At 39.2% G+C, this 20249-nt stretch overlaps 1 protein-coding gene across 1 annotated transcript in view; it reads left to right on the top strand.

The window, feature by feature from the left end:
• LRRC58 (leucine rich repeat containing 58) overlaps positions 1 to 19095 on the top strand; it is a 39020-nt gene extending 19925 nt beyond the window's left edge. The window contains exons 4-5 of the mRNA XM_045902951.3: positions 1953 to 2112; positions 18525 to 19095. Of these exons, the coding sequence (XP_045758907.3) occupies positions 1953 to 2112; positions 18525 to 18576 (212 nt within the window). The 3' untranslated portion in view covers positions 18577 to 19095. The remainder of the gene's footprint in view (positions 1 to 1952; positions 2113 to 18524) is intronic.
• The last annotated feature ends 1154 nt before the right edge of the window (positions 19096 to 20249 follow it).

Raw genomic sequence — 20249 nt, 5'->3', positions numbered from 1 at the left:
ATTGGCCTGATTACTTGCTGTACCACTGCTCATCTGTTTGAATTTCTTCAATACATGAATACATACATTAGGCATGTATTAGCATTTACTGTCTTGCTAGATACAAAGGATAAAAGATGAATTAGACTAGGTCCCTTTCTACCATAGTTCCTTCTGCTTCCACAGTCTTAACAGACTTATGGATGCATGCTCAGATAAGAAGTTGGTGAAGTCAGTTTGCTAATGAAGGTCAGGTACTTAATTGCGTTTAATCTGGAATCAAACAGTTGTAACACAGAGTAGTACTGACTGAGCATATTAATATTAAAGTACTTAGTATTGTTCTTTAATGCCATTATTTTGGTGACCCTATAACACCTGACATTTTTCTAGATTCCAAAATTTGGAAGAATTGTGGCTGGTTGTGAGTTGAGGTAAGCAGAATAGGTAGGAAAGACACACTCTGCAAAACAGGTCATGTTTCAAATTTGCTGACAGGGAAAAAGCTTAACACTTCCCTGGTTAGTATATCGGAGGGCTTCTTGGTGAGGAGAGGCTCAGAAATTGAAGGGCACAAGAGAAAAAACATTAGGTGTAACTCTGATCTCTTTACTTTCTTGAGGATAAAACTCCCTAACCTGCCCAGTTGGGGATGTTCTTAGAATAAGTGTCAGACGAAAATTTTCTTTAATGGCTTATCTAACTGTAGATACCAAATAGGAAGCCAGAACATTTCAGAGGATAGTGAGACTTGGATGTGTCCTATCCATCACATCAGTCACTGTCAACTTCATAAGCAATTCCATCAGCATTCTCTAGAATGTTAGAGCTAGAAGAAACTTTAAAGGTCTGAAATTAACTCACTTGTTTGAGATGAAAAAATTTAAGCTCAGAGAGACTCGTCCAGGATTCCAAATGTCTGAATCATGAATCCTAGCCTCTGGATTCCCACTTCGCTATTATCCATTCTAGCATTCTGCTTTCTTTATAATAATGTATTCTATGACAAATCAGTAACAGTGTTAGTACTGCATTGTAACTTGCCAATCAGCATCAAAGTGATGCTGTCTGCATTACCTCTCAGAGTATTCAGAATTTTAGATCTGGCAGGAAACTGGAGATAGGAGTAAATATCTGGGTAGCATTCAAGAACCTACTTTATTTAATCCTCATGACAATTGAGTTAGGACTAGATTTGGTAAAGTTTGTTGGTATGTTTTCCCTCTTCTGAGTTTAAAATTAATAAATTGACATAGACTTGAGAAAGGGATCTAAATACCAGCTTTATCATAATTGGGCTCCTTATATTCTCCTTAAATTGAATGTAACCAACCAAAACCACAGACTTCTCCTGCTGGGGCTGTGCACCCCTGGGTGGCATTCCACAAGGCTGACCATAACACACCGTAGATCCAAAGGAGGTCAGGTCAAATTGTAAACCCTGTAGTGCTGCCCAAAAGAGAAAGCTGGAACAATTATCTTCAGACTTTGGCCACCTAAGCAGATGAATTAGTCTTTCTCCCACAGGGAGAAAGAAGATGCTAGAAAGCTTCCTTCTGGGCAGCTGTTCCTCATTCTGGTTGCACATTAGAATCATCATGGGGGCTTTCAAACAAAAATGCACGGATCCCCATCTCCAGACCAACTGAAACCTGATCTCTAGAGATGGAGTCTGGGCATCAATAGTTGTGGAAGCTCCCAAGTTGTAGGTGACTCAGTTGCCCAACAAAGATAATTCTCAAGTGTAAGTCCCATCATGGTAACTTGATGTCAGTGGACTGGTTTTTAACAGATGAAGAAATGGGCCCAAAGTGATGAAGTGAGGTGCCCAAGTTCTCTTAGATAAATAGTGACAGAGCCGGGGCTAGAATCCATTTATTGTGTGTGTGTGTGTGTGTGTGTGTTTTAATTGAACACTTACTTTAGACCAGGCACTGACTGCTAATCTAATGTTCTTTGCTTCTCCTTGTCAGTCACTTTCTTTTCTGAACTGAAAGTGCTTGGAGGATATAAGACGGTATATTCAAGTGGATTGGTCATATTGAAGCCAGCTTCGACTACATCAGAATGTCTGCTGAATCATGGAACACAAAAGCAGCAAACAGATCAACTGTATCAGAAAAATTCATCAAAGTATGGCTTGGTCAAATATTTCAGGTTACAGCCACAAGGCAAGACATAACCTTTCCATGGGTGAGGAAAAACTTAGCAAGTTGTGTACTGCTTCTTTTGACCACAGATATAAACACATGGCTAACATCCTAAGCAGTGGTGAGGAACAGGTTGACATTACCAGGAAAGATAAGAAAATGTAGACATCTGCCCAGAGGAAAACACTATACGCAATCCATAAACATAGATTCCATGTTAGGAAAGTAAGTTCAACTCAACTACACATTTTTATAAGCACTATGCATAATTTCAACTGCAGTTTCTTTTAGATCCAGCTATGAGACCGTATGATTATTTTACTGCTTAAATCGGAATAATAAGGCACTCTTAAGATCTTTATAAATATGGAAGCTTTAAATGGAAAAGTAAACTTATTCATGAAGCCATGGAAACTCATGGAAAAGAAAATATTCTTAAAATGTTATTATGAGTATTTTCTTCCTACAAATAAAGACTGGGTATAAAATGTTGCTTTGGGTGTTTTAAAAGCTGAACTAAAAAAAAAAAAAAAAAAAAACTGAACTAAATAAACATGAAATAAGTTTAACTTGGAAATTAAACTTATAGCTATAAAGCTACAATTTTAAAAGTTTGTCATTATTGTTAATTTTAACCTCTTGTAACCTTGACAGTGGTCTCCGAGGTTCTTCCTAATTTTAAGTCCACAATTATCTGTGCTCAAAACTCCTTTCTGTTTTGGTAGCTCTCAAATATTTGTAAGTTCTTGCATCACTCCCTAGGCCCTTTTTAATCATCTCTGTTTAGGTCTTTTCATCTTTCCTCCTAGGCCAATGCACATGCAGCCAGGGGCAGAGGTAGTAATGAGAACTTTACCCCTGAATCTGCAATTAAAATTCTACCCTTTATGTAACTTAACAAGGGTTTGTTGTAGTGGATGACATGTCAATGGGCAACTTTGAAACAACATTTTTTATTTCTGCTGAGGGCAGCATGTCACACAAAAAAGGCATGTGTGCAACTGACTAATGGATAGGAAGGAATCAGAGGAATACCAGGTGCATTAGAGGAAGTATTCCTTAAGGTTCTTGTGATGTGTACTAGCCAGATGAGATATGGAGGTGACTTTTAAATCATTTATATCAGCATAGGGGCAGAGGGACACTAATCATACCCATCTGTGAGTGAGTGTGCGGGCGTGTTTGCACATACAGGCACACGTACATGCATGCTACCCACGATACAGTTTTTGTACCTCTGGCTCCAAAATGTCGCTGCTTCCTTCCTCTCAGCACTTTCTTTCTGTCCTTTCTTCCAATCCAAAATTCCTCCCACCACTCTAAAAGCCAGTGAGTCACCCTTCCAATAGTCCCTACCTTGTGTTTGTGCAACACCTATTAGGAAGAGAAAAATGAGAAAACAACAAGATCACAGCTCTATGCAGTTGAGACATAAGTCTGATAATATAAGAACTAGACATCAAGCTGTGGTAAGTTGAGAAAAGAGGATTCTTCACAGTGACGTTTTCAACATTGACACTAAGAAGCAGCCAGACTGGTGTAAGTACAGGAATTGATGTATCTAGGAGGAGGAAAAAAGGACAAGATGCTTCCAGACCACTCCTGGCTGAGTGTTTCATGGATGCCCCAGTAAGGAAGGTTGAATCACAGTGAAGTTATGTAATATTTGTAAGTTGCTACATACATGTATGTACATGTTAATTGTTGTAAACTTATCCCAAAGAGAAGATTCACTCTTTTACATATTTTTGGTTATCTTTATGAATTCTCAGGTATTATCATCTCTTCAAGGTGCTATTAAGGAGAAGAACTTGAGGGGCACCTGGGTGGTTCAGTTGGTTAAGCGACTGCCTCCAGCTCAGGTCATGATCCTGGAGTCCCAGGACTGAGTCCTGCATCGGGCTCCCTGCTCAGTGAGGAGTCTGCTTCTCCCTCTGACCCTCTCCCCTCTCATGCTCTCTCTTACTCTCTCTGTGTCAAATAAAAAAATAAAATCTTTAAAAAAAAAAAAAAGGAGAGGCACTTGAATTGAGTCAAACCAGTATTTATATTCAGGTAAGCCCAAATGCTTGTACAATCCCACATACACATACACACAGGCACGCAAGCAAATATACACATCTGCACACCCGAAGATTGAAGTTCAATCACTGGACACAGAGAGCAAAATGTGTCTGTCACATTCACCTGACCATGTGGCTCAGAGAGGAATAAATGAGCTGCTAGGTGATCCTGCAGGCGATGCTGGGCTTACTGTGTGATAGGATTGGGGTTTTTTTTCCCCCTCCTTTGGAAGATGCAGTGCCAAAGCCATCATTATAGCAAAGGCCAAGAAGTAGATTTGACATACAGCAGATGTTTCTTTTCTCAAATCAGGATTTGAAGGGATCTGCTTATCATTAATAAGCCTATTACCCCAATAAGGGTCATTTTCCTGTGTGTGCCCTTTAGCCCCAGATAGCTAGCATTGAATCTCTTTTCTTTATGCAACCATGCATAAGGGCAAGACTAGGCAATCCTTCATATATTAACAGATCCAGAAATATGGGCCCATGAGTGCATGCCTCATAAAATTAGGCAGTTAGGAAAGTAAAAAGGTCATTAGATGCACAGACTGATTTAAGGAAATCCCTTGGTACTAAGAACCAGTCTTCAAAAGATAGCTGCATCACTAAGGATTTTTGGCACTGGTGTCTTGCTTTCCTTCCTTTTCTTCCTCTTCATTCTCTATTCCCCTCTCCCTCCTTTTCTTCCTCTTATTTTTCCTTCTCCACCTTCAATAAAACAATGATGTGTAGGTCACAGAGTTAGACATGGAGGTCAAGAGGAACTCATGCCTTCTAAGAGCTTACTAAATAATTGAGGACCAGAACACCAAGAAGATGGCAGTTTGAGTACAGTTGCTGTCTCTCCAACTAGCAGCTGTAATCTTTTGTCAAATGGCAGCTAAGACCTATGGGTGTATGAATAAATGTGAGGCTGTGGGCACTGTGTGAGTTCTGGAGGGGAGGAAGGGTGCCGGGATTCCCCTATCCAAGACTACAAGACAGACCATCATTGGAAGTGCTCAGGACAAAAACAAACCAATAAATCCAGGAGAAACTTGGCTCTCTAAGATCTTGTGGATCCTAAGGTTAAAGGTTGATTTCAGCCCTACATGGATGTTGGCTTTTTTCTGGTCCCCAAAAGACAAGAAGGAACTGAATGGTGAGCTGTCTTTCCTGCCTCTGAGGCTGAGAGAATCCGTAAAGACAGGGAGAAAGGTATCTTCCTCCCTGCTTCAGTAAAAGTCTTATGAACAGTTTATCTGTCTACAATGAGCTCAAAAAGAGAAAACCACATCCACCATATCTATGATGGCTGCTTCTTAAGATACTCCACAACCAGACGTGAGGCCCACTGAGTCAACAAAGGAAATAACAATATATCCAAAGAGACTCAGTAGCAGAGAGTAAGATAAATCAGAAGAGACAAAATAAATACCAAGAAGATACAAGTGCAAGAAGAAAGAAAAACCTGTGGCACTAAGAAGAGAGAGAGAAAGAGAGAGAAGAGAGGGAGGGAGGGAGCCAGAAGGGGAGGAAGAAAAGGAGGGAGGGAGGCAATGGGAAATGGAAGAAAAAAAGAAAAGATTTTTTTAATAATACTGTGCATAAATGAAAAGAGAATGATTTCTGTTGAGACCTAAATTAGTGGGCTAGAAGATCAAATGGAGAAAATATCTCAAAGCACAGAGCAAAGATAAAAAGTGACTGAAATCATGAGAGAGAAGACGAGAGATTTGAGGATAGATCCCAGAGACTTAACATATAATCTAGGAAATCTGGATGGAGAAAAAGGTACATGGAGGAATAATTAAACATATAAAAGGAGAAATTTTTCTTAGACCAAGAAATACCTGAGTCTAGAGATTGAATGGAATCTGCAAGTTCCAGGCTGAACTGATGAAAACACACACACACACACACACTTAGAAACATCCTGGTAAAATTTTTGAACTCTAGGGGGACAATTTTTTTACAAGCTTCCACATAGAAAGTTGCCTTATGATAAAGAAAACAGAATCAGACCTCTCCTCCACCTCACCAGCAGCTAGAAGTGAATGGAATAACATCTGCAGACTTCTGATAGCAAAGGACTGTGCCTCCAGAACTCCATGACCAGCCAAGACCTAATTCAGTTGCCACAGTGAAAGACACTTGCAGATATGTAAGACGACAGGGAGTAACACCCATATTTTCCCACTAAAGAAAATACTTAAGAAGAGGCTCTAACCAGACAAAAGAGTCCAAGATGATAAAGAAGGAAGGAAATGGTAGTGAGTAACAAAATTTAAAATAAATAGATCAATATAAAGACAGATCTAGATATATAAAAAATATATATGTAGATAATCATAGGCTAAGCAATGTGTAAACTGTTAAAAAACAAAGACCAGTTTTGAAAATCCCCTGAGCAGACAAAACCAGGTTAATCATACAAACAAAGGTTAATTTATTAAGCTTATTTTGCAACACTAACTTGACCTGGGTGATTTCTTGCTTATGCCTCTGGAAATCATAAGCAAAACTTGAACTGTTTGTCAGGGTGGATCTGAGGTAACCACTGATCAATTCCATATCATATAAGAAGATTCTGGGGACGCCTGGGTGGCTTAGTCGTTTGGGCGTCTGCCTTTGGCTCAGGTCATGATCCCAGGGTCATGCGATTGAGCCCCGCATCGGGTTCCCTGCTCAGCGGGGACCTGCTTCCCTCTCTCCCTCTGCCCCTTCCCCTGCTTGTGCTCTCTATCTCATTCACTCTCTCTCTCTCAAATAAATAAATAAAATCCTTTCTAAAAAAAGAAGATTCTAATATTATAACCAATTGCTGTGAAGAATAAACAGTCACTGCTTTCTCACTACATAAGCTGCTTTTTAACAGTATACCCCTGAGCCTCACTTCATATTTTGGTTTAAGTGCTCCCATTTTACAAACTGTCTCTTTGGTATGTGCACAATAAACTTTTACTAACTACTACTTCAGTGATTCATTGGCTTTACTTCTGTTATTTCTCAACTTTAGATAAGTATATAAGCCAAACAAAACAACAGAACAAAAGGCAAAAAATTATAGGAAGTACAAGAAGAATTTGATAAAATGCACTTATAGCAGAAGAGTTCAGTACTTTATTTCAGAATTAGACAAATCTGGTATATGACAAATATGGGATGACATAGGAATTGAATAATACAATCAATAAACTTGCAGTAATAGCCCTGTATAGAATCTAATATCCCTCAAACGAACAACAGAGCATTTTGGGGGTACCCATAGAATATTTACAAAAATCACTCATATTTGACCACAAAGAAAACCGTGACAGATTCTAAAAACCACATTCTCTTAATTCAATAAATTTGAAAATAAATAATGTAAGGGTGACTAAAAACCATATACAGAGGAAATCAAAACAAAATTATAAATTATCTATAAAGTAATGAAAAAGAAAATACTTTTTACCAAAACCCAAATGTCACAGTGGAAACTGTACTCAGAAGAAAATATGAAGTTTAAGTATATACCTTAAATGTTGTCATTATTAAAGAAAATGTCAAAAATAAAGTTCATTTTCATCTTTAGAAATTAGAAAAAAGCAACAAAGTAAACTAGACGAAATTAGGAGAGGGAATGAATCAAGATTAGAGCTAAAATGAAAGTAATAGAAAAGAGGTAGAAAATACAAATAAGTAAAAAGTCCTCCTTTGCAAGAGATGAGTAAGGTCTGACCTGATTAAGAAAAAAAAAGTGAGGGGCACCTGGGTGGCTCAGTCGTTAAGCATCTGCCTTCGGCTAAGGTCATGATCCCAGGGTCCTGGGATAGAGCCCCACGTCGGGCTCCTGGCTCAGCGGGGAGCCTGCTTCTCCTTCTCCCTCTGCCTCTCCCCCTGCTCATGCTCTCTGCTCTCTCTCTCTGTATCTCTGTGTCTCAAATGAATAAAAAAAAAAAAAAAAACTTAAATAAAAAAAGAAAAAATTATGAATTCTGTAGAAAATGACAAGTAGAGGAGAAATTAAAAGTATAATAAGAGAAATCTATGGCAACAAACTGGAATCCTAAGGAAAATGGGTGATTTCCTAGTAAAAGTACAGATTACCAAAATGGATCCTGAAACAAGGAAAATATAAGCAGACCATCTAGCATAGAAACACTTAAAATCGTACTTAAAAACTTTGCATTGGAAAGTGATGAATCACTAAATTCTACCCTTCAAACTAATGCACTGTATGTTAACTAACTTGAATTTAAATAAAATCTTGGAAGAAAAAAAAAAGAAAAGTTGGGGGAAAAAACCCAAATGTTGCATTGGAAAAGACCCCAGGATTACATGAGTTCATAACTGTTAGTTGATCTTTAGAAAATTATGATATTATTTTAAATGGTCAAAGCCTAGAGAAAAAAAAAAGTGACTCTTCATTTTAAGAGAAAAAAATGGGACTCTCTTCATCAAAACTTGATATTGTCATATTTCATCTAATCTAAGATGCCAATGACTGTAAAATTCACATTATTGTATGTACCATTAAAAAAATACTCTGTTAGCTAGCACTTACAGTTTGTATTTTAAATTTATGGAAAGCACTGCTTTAGTCTTATTTTAAAAGATTATTTATCGGGGCGCCTGGGTGGCTCAGATTGTTAAAGCATCTGCCTAGGCTCAGGTCATGATCTCTAGGTCCTGAGATCAAGCCTCACGTGGGGCTCCCAGTCAGCGAGGAGTCTGCTTCTCCCTCTCTCTCTGCCTCTCCCCCTGCTTGTGCGCTCTCTCTCTCAAACAGATAAGTAAATCTTTAAAAAATAACAAAAAAAAAAGATTATCTTCTATCAGCCTTGTGCATTCGTTAAAAAAAAAAAAAAAGAATCCACCTTCATACTCATACTCAAGCTCTTCTGAGTCATTTTCAGCTCAGAGCTGCTGATACCTGTTTTTTTCCATACAGTATTGTCGTCCATACCATCAAAAGTATTGGCAATGCTGCCCCTCCCAAAAGGAGGTCCATCATTGTGTCTGGGTTTGGGTTTGTTTGTTCGTTGTTGGGTGTTTTCCCCCAAATGTGCATGTTCCTTTGGCGTTCACAAGTTTAATGCCGTAGCTTCCTTACTCTTGTTGCTGGTGTCAGCGGAAGGCTTCCGACAAGTTCACACAGGCATGGTTACGGGCCACGACGGCTGTGTCATGGCTTAGGCCTGGCTGACAGCAAGTGTCAGCCACATCCTTATTTCCAAGATACTAAAATATGAAAAAATAAACCTCACCAAATTGGTAAAAAAGAGTAGTACAAAAACAGAACACTACACACTACGCTCACATATGGAATAGAGGTGAACACATTCTAGATAAGTTATTAGCAACCAGAATCCTGCAGGGTAGCAAAAGAATAATAACCAAACACTAGCCCTCACTTCTGAGGAGCAGTTGGGTGATTAACAGGAAGAGAAACTGAGTGAAGATAGTCAAGCCACGACTAGCACAGCGCTGGTATCACTTTTTCTTAGAAGAACAGTACTTAACCGGAAGTACAACCCTAGTTCAGTTGTTTAGCATCCCTGTAACTTGGACCGTACACGTCCCTCCCTGGGTCTCGGTATCCTCAAGTCAAGGGGGGCACGCACAGCCAGGGTCTTTTTAAGCTCTGTTGTTCTGGGCATCCATGGGTCTAGGACAGTGTCTCATCCACCAGGAATCCAGCCCGGATTTTGTGTGGAACTCTGGGCAAGTCAAACCCTTGGTTACTCAGGTAGAAAACTGGTCACACTGCCCAATAAATCCTCCTGCTCTTTAATTTCACACAACAGTGCCGAGTCTAATCACAACTCGGATGGAAATAAAAAATTACCAGCCTCCCCTCCCCAACTTATTCCAGACAAACATGCATGTCCTGGCTCCTTTCTGAACCCCCCATAAAAGCCTCAGTTGGGCCTCATGCAAAATAGGCTTCAGGGAGAGTCACAAGACAAGGCATTGAACTTAATTTTACTGCCACCTCAGAGCACTCTCACACATTCACTCTCTTCCTGCAGCTCTTTATTTTCCTCTTGATACTTCTTTTATTTAAAATTAATTTACATGTATTTATTTTTTTATTGTGGAAAAATGTACATAACATAAAACTTACCATTTTAACCATTTTAAGTGTATAGTTCAGTAACATTAAATACATTCATCTTGTTCTACAACGTATTTACTACATATTCATTAAAAAAAATAATAATAACCTTATGCCCTTAGTAACAAATTCAAATAGCACCTAAAGATATCAAATGAAAGATGAGAGTCTCTCAGTCATTCATTTCAAAGAAATCACTCTTAAGTTTCTTTTTGGATCCTTCCAGAGACATTTTTAGTTTATATGTCAGTATATACATTCTATACAGTAAATACTTTAAAAACATTTATACAAGCAATTTCTTATTTTCAAAGATTTGTGCATATTGTACTGCCCCTTGCTTTTTCCATTTAACAAAATATCTTGGAGCTGTTTCTATGTCAACTCATACAGCTCTACCTCAATCTTTATTGTTTTAAATATGAGATTATGAGACAATTGATTTAACCAGTATCCTATTGATAGCATTATTTTGTTTCTAGTTTTTTGTTGCTGTTTTCTCATTACCGTTGGTTTTGCTATTACAAATAATGCTGCAATAACCATCCTTGTATATATAACTTGTCATACATTAGCTGCTATATCTGTCATCTCGATTCCTAACTGTGGAATTGCAGGATCAAAGGGAATGTGCATGTAACTGGTTTATTTTAAAGACTCTCTTCTTGATACAGTATTAACATAAAGTACTTTTGTTTTACCAATCATCGCTTTTACCTATGTTTTATTGAATACATTTCAGGCTCTTAAGGGTAGCCTGAGCAGATTCCATAACTTCCCAGACCATTTAAAACTTCAAAGCTGATTCAAAGCTCTCCCCTTCTGTTGAGAGCTTTGGGGGTGGGGGGTCCTTCAATGATAGAAATGGAATGGAGGCCAGGGAAAAGGCAAACACCTCTTGACTTTAAACATCTTGTTGGCTGTGCTGCTTCTCTGGCTAACCCAGGCAGATGGTTATGTTATTTGTGTGGCAGGCATCAAAATTTTGAGTTCTTTGAAGGGGTTTGGTGAGGCTTCCCTCTCTGTTGCACAGTTCCCCTGACATAGACAATCTGGCTCCAGCTCAGCCTTCTATTCATTCTTTACCTTAGCTCTTAAAACTGGACCACTGGGCTCCTTCACTCCACAGCTGTTGCTCCCTGAATGGGTAACCTTCTTGGATGGAGTACTGGCAAGATAATTCAAGCACAGATACTTTCTGTAGGGTCATCTCAATCCATAGGACAACCAAGTGTCCTTGCCACACCAGATCATGGAAAGCCAGCTGCTATACACTTTCCCCAACTCTTTTTCTCATGTTAGGTGGGCACGGGGGAAGCTAGACCTGTATATACCCAAGCAGACCTCCATTAGGGAATGAAATGTCTATCTCCCTTTCTTGCTGGTGCCCCATTTCTATTAATGATTCTCTTGGCATACCCATTCACTTGGATTCAGAGAAGGGAAAGCGCTCATCCTTGCCTCCCCCAAAGACGAGTAAAACCTCTCACCATGATCACTGTAGTCTTTTTTCACAAGACCATCACTGACCATTTCTTCCAATCCTCTCCACTTTTCTTAAATTGACTCAGAATGCTATTGGGGGGCTGCTGGTGGTGGTAGTGCCAGTTTTCCTTCCTTCCAGATGCCCTACGGATGTGTTTGACCCCATCTCAGGGTGATCAGTTGACGGTTCTCTTGAAAATGTATACAGATCTAGTTTTTCTTACCTAGTGCCTTGTGGTGTCAGATGTGGGTTTTAAATGCAGTTAAGAAACAGATGAAGTCCCTCTCAGTTTCTTGTTACATGCATTTAGCTACTTATACTACTCTCCAAAAAGCAATGCCATCAATAGCATATGGGAATGCCTGGTTTGCCCAAGCCCTCTCTAACACTCCCTTAACATTTCTGAAGACAAAACTTTCTGACAGAACCAAACCTCTCAGCTTTCTTTGTCTTCTACAAAGGGAGGAAGAAAAAGAAACCGGATTGGAAATGCACCAATCCCCCCTGCTATCATATGAGTATTTCCTGTGTAGATGTTGGACTATATTTTTAAAGATTTATTTATTTATTTATTTATTTATTTATTTATTTATTTATTTATTTATTTATTTATTTAAGAGAGAGAGAGTGGGGGGGGGGGCAGGGGTTAGGAACAGAGGGAGAGGGAGAGATAATCCTAAGCAGATTCCACACTGAGCATGGAGCCCTACATGGGGCTCAATCCCACAACCCTGAGATCATGACCTGAGCCAAAACCAAGAGTCGAATGCTTAACTGACTGTGCCACCCTGATGTCCCAATGTTGGACTATTTTGTGTGGATTTGCTTGACCTCTAATAATTAGCTACAGGGTAATGTCTTGGTTCTGCCAGCCTGAGAGCAGGTACTACCAAAAGGCAGTGCACCTGCTGTGAATATAGGGCCTGCAGGGTAGAGGAGAAACCATCAGTCCCTGAGGTCAATATTAAGGTGCTTAGGGAGAGACCCCAAGGGGAGTGTGTAAAAAAATTTTGGCTGGCCTTTGTTCCTGAGCTCTGGGAGGTAATCTTTAAATCCTTGAAATTTTTGGAGCGATAGGAGAGTCTGTTATTTGTGGTCAGCCCCTCTGACCATACCTGATAGTTTATGTTAATAAGTGACTCATGGTGGGCCCTTGGATAGTTTATGCTAATGAGATGGCTCAGGATGGAGACTAGCCATGCCAGAACAACTACCATGTGATTAGACAGTTGGGGTTTTAAGTGACCTGATATCAGTTCAACTTCCAGGAAGGGAAGGGGTCTGGAGATTGAGTTCAGCGACATGAGTGATGATTCGATCACACCTATATAATGAAATCCCAACTAAAACTCTAGATACCAAAGCTCAGCAAAACTTTCCTCTGCTTTGTGTATTGTCACACATATATGTGTAATGTGTCCTTGAGGATGATGGAAGCTTTGCTCTTGAGATCCTCCTGACCTGCCCCACCCCCTTCCTTTGGCTGATGTTGCTTTGTATCCTTTTGCTGTAATAAAATTGTAATTGTAAGTATAGCATTTTCCTGAATTCTCTAAGTCATTCTAAAAATATTATCAAACCTGAGAGGAGAGTGGGAACCCCTAAATTTGCAGCCAGCAGGTTAGAAGTTGGCTTGGGGACCCCTGAACTTGCAGTCAGTATCTAAAGTGAGGGCAGTCTTGTGGACAACTGTGCCCTTAACCTGGGGAGTTTGGTCTACCTCTGGCTAGTTGGTGTCAGAATTCTTTATGGGGAGACAGCATCTCTAGGCAAAAGTTGGAACCATGAGGTCCAGTCACCCTTACTCTTGTGGAGAATCTATTTCCATGACACAAAGAATTAAGAAAATTAGGGGCACCTGGGTGGCTCAGTTGGTTAAGCAGCTGCCTTCGGCTCAGGTCGTATTCCCAGGGTCCTGGGACCAAGCCTCCTGTAGGGCTCCCTACTCAATGGGGAGTCTACTTCTCCCTCTGCCCCTCCCCCTATGTGTGCTCTCTCTTACACTCTCTTTCTCTCAAATAAATAAATAAAATCTTTTTTAAAAAAGAATTAAGAAAATTAATTTCCATCAGTTCTTCTGCTCATTATTGAGAAGGGTCAAACAGCCCTGTGGCTTAGCAAATAGACTGTGCACCCGCAATGTCCTATCTTATCTCTGCTCCAGAGATTTGGCCCAATGGGCTACTTCTATAGGCCAAGGGAAGAGAATAGTAGGTTCATTAGGGACAATGCGTTATTCAACTTTGTGTCCCTCACTGAGAATATACAACAGTTCTTCTCTATGATAGTTATTCAAAATAATAATAGCAGTAATAGTAGTAATAATGATTAATGAAACTCAGGAAGGTCCACATATAGTGGCCAAAGAGCTTGAGAATCATCCATCTCATGGGTTAAAAAAGAATAGACTAGGGGCGCCTGGGTGGCTCAGTCGTCAAGCGTCTGCCTTTGGCTCAGGTCATGATCCCAGGGTCCTGGGATTGAGCCCCGCGTCGGGCTCCCTGCTCTGTGGGAAGCCTGCTTCTCTCTCTCCTGCTTCTCCCTCTCCCACTCCCCCTGCTTGTGTTCCCTCTCTCACTGTGTCTCTCTCTGTCAAATAAATAAATAAAAATCTTTAAAAAAAAAAAAAAAAAAAGAATAGACCAGGCCAAAACAATGAACACTGAAAGGAGATGTGATAAAAGTTTATGAAATAATGAAGGGTATGGATGAGGTAACCAGAGAGTTCTTACTCTCTGTTAAATTTCAGAGTATTTAAATCTTGAAGCAGGAAAATGTAATACAAGAGGTATACACAGTGGGTAATGGCCTAAAAATATCCATTACTCAGAGAAACAGTGCAAGTTGAAAATATCAAAAGGGTTGAGAGGAAACTCAAGAAGACCAACCAAAATAGATTATTTCCTAAGAAAAATTAAAAATTTAGAAGATTTATCATAACTTTTTGAGGTCATGGAGCAGAGCCAAGCATTCACACGATATGCGCTTAGGATTCACTCCAAAAGTAGAGACCTCAGCTGAGTGGATAATGGAGATGACTCAGTCTCATCTCCCAAAATGAGGTGACCCATTACATCAGATCCTGGCTTAGCCTGCTTAGGATTCTCTGGGGCTCATTCAGTTGTCATGCTGAATTCTCTGTCCTGCCCTCAGATGTCAGTTTATATACCCCAAAAGAAATCACTTCGGTCCTCCCTACTGAGTCCCTGACAAACTTCCATTTCAACTGGCATTCTTAAATACTCTGGTGGGTAGGGATACTGGACAAATTTTGGCAATTTGTCATTATTTACTGAGGAATCCAGCTCTAGGCCAAAACCCTATGTGTGATATTTCAAACCTGATCATAGGAAATTACAAGACTTTGCCTGGCTGGCCTCATGGGGAGAAGCTGCCCTCCCCACACCACACTTCATGCACTGCCAAAGCATTGCAATTTTCTGGTGGGAGTTTCAGTCAAGGACTCAGCCCTCCTTCTCCCCACTGCAACCAGCCATGCTCACACACACATCTATATTCCTAACCCTAATGCCTCCACTTAGAGCCCTCTTTATTGGGCTTGGCTGAGATACCATTCTCCACTTTGACTCGGTACTTTTCCATTACTGTTCCTTCCCTCTCTCTACCTCCCCCTGGCCCAAAGGTCCATAAAGAGGCAGGAGCCTTCTGTTCAAGTCTTCTTGACATTGAGATGATTCCCCTCACATGTACTTCATTCACCTGAAAATTTTTAAAAATATGTACATTAACAAGCTGTATACCCAGCAATAAGAATTATGCAAATAAATATTGGTGCATCTATAAGATACAATACTATGTAGATGTTAAAATGATAGTGGAAATAAATGAAAAGATGCTTATTGTAAGTGTTCAAAGCAGCATATAGTCTGTATTTGTATTCATGTAGAAGAAAGTATTCAGTCAGAATAGTTACCAATAGTCACCTCCACTACATTACCAATAGTTACCTCTGGGTGGTGAGGTTATACATGTATGATTTTCTTGCCTATCTGTATTTTCTAATCTAGGACAACAATCTATCATTTCTTTAATAAGAAAAAACAAAAAAAAGTTATTATTCTTAATGTGCATGCTCCTTGAATAAACAGTTCTAAATCTAAGAATTCATCTTAAGAGTATAACTTTAAGTGTGCATGCAAAGACTTAGCTAAGTAATATTTATTGCAAAGTTGTTTATAATAGTGAAAATCTAGAAACAACTCAATTTCTAGTGCTAGGAGATTGGGAAAAATATTAATACATTCATAGGTTATAATATTAGGCAGCTAAATTAAATATTTAATGAAAATAGGTTCAAAATATATAATAGGTTTTACAAAAAACAGTTTACAGAACAGTGTATTTCCATATCTTTTGATCCAGAAATTCCCTTCTAGGAAATATTAGCACAAAGAAACAAGTATAAATATCTTGATTATGTCATTTCAGTGAAAATTTAGAGGCTACACAAATTTTATCAATGGAGAATGCTAAAACAAATAATGGCACGTTCATATAATGGACTGTTAAAGCACTGTTAACAAGAATGAAATAAAATCCTATGACCTAACATGAAAAACATCATGATATTTTCTTAAGTGAAGTCATACCTGTATGGAGGGATTATAAAGTACATTCTAAATTTATATTTCTATACTATTTCAGTAGCTTTACAACAAACATCTATAAGTTTTATAATCAGAAAAAGAGATGTAAAAACATATTCAATATGTTAAATGATATGTGTATGTGAGAGTATAATATGCATAGCAAAAAGTCTGAAAGAATATCGAAATGTTGACAGTGGTTATTTCTGGGTGATGAGGTTAAAGCTGATTTTTATTTTGCTGTTTTTGCTATTCAATATTCTTTGAGATTTTTACAATAAATATGTGATTTTATAATAAAAAAGTTAAAATGGCTTTAAATTTTGGGACTTTCATTTTCATTCTTAATGATCCCAAATGCCCTGCCCAGGGCTTGCCTACAGCTCCTAGCTTCCCCTCGTGGAAATGCAGTGTCATACAACTAAGGCAGCTAGTTAAAGGTAAAAAAGACAAAGAAGCTCATACACAAAAGACCACATATTTTATGATTCTATTCATAAGGAATCCCAGAAAGGGAAATCTATATAGAGAGAAAGTAGAGTAGTGGTTGCTTAGGGCTGAGGGGTGGTGGGGAGGGGAAATGAGGGCTAGGAGGTGACAGCTAAAGGGTATGGGGTTTTGTCCATTTTTTTACTTAAATATTTTCTTGTATGTTTTATGCCACTTATGTTGGTGAATATATGCCACAGTGGTTTAAGAGAGTTTTAGATTTCAAGAAAGTTCAACAACTATCAGAGCCATGCTTCTTCATTATTCCCATTTTCCAGATAAGGAAACATGCTAGAGAGCAAGTAGTGTTGGTTGCACAGCTCACAAGTAGAGGCAAGAGGCCTGTCTGTCACCACAACCCACCCCCTCTCTGCATGTGACCTTTAGTTGTGTTGGAGATAGGTTGGAAACACTTTCCTCTCAAGGGCCTCTCTATGATGTCCCCCTTATTAAAAAAATGTGGTAAAACATACAAAACAAAATTTACCACTTTAACCATTTTTTTAGAGAGAGTGTTGGGAGAGGGTGGGAAGAGGGAGAGGGAGAGAATCTTAAGCAGACTCCACACTGAGGCTGGAGCCTGACACAGGGCTCTACCCCTCGATCCTGAGATCATGACTCCAGCTGAAATCAAGAGCCGGCCACTTAACCAACTGAGTCAGCCAGGCACCCCCCCCAATTTGACGATTTTTAAGTTATACAGTTCTGTTGCATTAAGCACACTCAAATTTTTGTGCAACCATTACCACCATCCCTCTCCAGAACTTCTTAGTCTTTCCCAATTGAAACTTAATGCCCATTAAACAGTAACTCCTCATTCTTCTCTCCCCTCCCCCACAACCCCTGGCAACTACCATTCTACTTCTGTCTCTATGAATTTGACGACTCTAGATCCGTCATATAAGTGGAATCATATAATATTTGTCATTTTGTTACTGGCTTATTTCATTTAGCATGATGTCTTCAAGGTTCATCCATGTTGTACCATGAGTCAGACTTTCATCCCCTTATAAAGCTGATTAATATTCCATTGTATGTATACACAATATTTGTTTATTCATTCATCTTGTGATGGACACTTGAGTTGCCTCCACCTTTTGCCTGCTGTGAGTAATGCTGCTATGAGCACGAGTATACAAATATCTGTTCAAGCTCCCAATTTCAATAATTTTGGGCAAAAACACAGAACTAGAATTGTATGGTAATTCTACATTTCATCCTCACCAGATGGGGTTTCTTTCTTAGGTAATAAAATTGCCCTAAAATTGGTGATGGTTGCACATATCTGTGACTACGTTAAAAATTACTGAATTATAAAGTTTCAATGGGCGAATTATATATTTGAATAAATAAATAAACCTTTTTTTTTTTTAAGGCAAAAAAAGTATTTGCTTAAGAATGCTAAGGCTGAGCCCGTCTCAACTTTCATCCCCAAAAAGGGCTGGACAACCAGCAAGCTTCCCAACCTCAAAGAACTGGCAGTTTACATCCACTGTGTTGGATTCTGGACATCTAGTTTCGGGGAGTCTGGTGCTTATTAAAACTCTCCCTCTGGCTGCGTGGGGCCACAGTGCATTAAACACTGGGTGACTAAAGTGGGTTGGATAATGTCCATTTTATTAATTTAATTATTCTTAATACAATGTTTACTTTTGTTTCCCACAGGTGTTCCCCTCTATATCTTGTTCCTGCCTGTCCCATGGAACTCATTGTCTGACAAGTGAGACCTAGGAGACAGGTTCCCTGCTAAGACTCATAATGGTAACACTTTCCATTGGCCTCCCATAATCCCAGCAAGCACCAACAAAAGATGTCTCCTACCTTTTAAAGTCTGGCTGGGGGTTGAAAAGTTAACCTAAGAGTCATTTTGGTGCATGACTGTAACATGAGAAAAAAAACCCTTTACAAATCTACTAATTACTGTGACTCAGTCCCTCTGGTTCATACGAGACCAGTATCCACACATGTAAGGACCAGAAATCTTCCCACTCACTTTATAGGAAATTATTTAATTTGTGTTCCTGAGACAGTTCTTACCCATTGTGTTATTGGAATCCCTCTGCCTTTCTTGGTCAAAGATGATGCTGTTGCTACTTTTATTTCTTAGGATCGATTTCTCACATTGACATCATCTTTAAGTTTTTTAGGTATGCTTCTAGTGTTCATATGAATATTCACTACAACTCTCTGAACTTCTTTCTTCATTTTTAAAATAAAAAACTTTGCCAGTTTTGATATTCTGTGATTATATCCCAAGTAAATTATAGAGGAAAGTATTTTTTTTAAGATTTATTTATTTATTTGAGAGAGAGAGAGAGAGGGAGAGAGAGCATGGGGGGAGAGGCAGAGGGAGAGAGAAACTCAAGCAGACTCCACGCTGAGCAGAGAGCCTGACATAGGCCTCAATTTCACGACCCAAGATCACGACCTGAGCCCAAACCAAGAGTGGGACACTTAAACAACTGTGTCACCCAGGTGCCCCTAGAGGAAAGTATTTATTTGGGGGAACGTTTTTCTTCTCTTAAGGACTTTAGCCTCTATTGGGACCCTTTTTTTCCTACCCAGGGTCATAGACACTTAACCATTAGGCTCTATTAGTCTGCTTGAGTTTTTTTTATGGTAATGCTAGATTAAAGAACACAGCCTAGATTAGAAGCCAAAAAGAGCTTCAGACTCCTTTTTCCCAAATTGAACTTAACCACCCAAGCATAAGTAAAACTTGTACACTACAGGCTATCTACAGAAATAGGTTCTGCTCCAGCTAGTCTACCATACAAAGAAAAGAAGAATGTGTATCTCCTGTGGGCAGTATCATTCCAAAAGAAAGCCAAGCAAGGACTTGGCCATGGGAATGCAATGATCCTTTTTCTAAAACAATAATCACACAAACCATTCTACCTCCCACAGAAGACAACAGGTAAGAGGTGAAAGTAAGAAGGATTGCAGCCTCTCCATAACACTTCCAAGAAAGCAGAAGGACTATGTTTTGGGTCAAGGTAAGAAAACATGGAAATGGAGAGGTTGGTATCCCTTACACTTGATAAATATTTTGTGAAAAAATAATAACAAAAGAATAAATGCCATTCTGACAACAGTCCATTCTTAGAATGTAGCATTTGCAAACTACCAGAGCCTCCTAGGTATGAGTGTAAGTTGGAGCCAGGTTTTGGAGGTCAATTTGGGGCCAGGCAGGGAGCATCTCAAGAACCTGAGCTGGGTGCTAAGTCTCAATGCCTGATACTACTAGTTGGTTAAAGAGGATGAGGCCTGAGGATTCTAGTGACTTTCAGGTCGATTTCAAGGTAAAAACTCTGGAGACTTATTTTAAATTCCAAACAAAACAAATGAAAAGAGAGTTAAGATGAGGAACCAAGAAGGTGAAGAAAGGAG

The sequence above is a fragment of the Mirounga angustirostris genome, unplaced genomic scaffold, assembly GCF_029215605.1.
Source record: "Mirounga angustirostris isolate CCGP_5_RB_7025 unplaced genomic scaffold, mMirAng1.0.hap1 SCAF_1, whole genome shotgun sequence".
Lineage (NCBI taxonomy): Eukaryota > Metazoa > Chordata > Mammalia > Carnivora > Phocidae > Mirounga > Mirounga angustirostris.
Note: the sequence above shows the minus strand (reverse complement) of the source record. Positions and strands in the feature narration are given on the sequence as shown.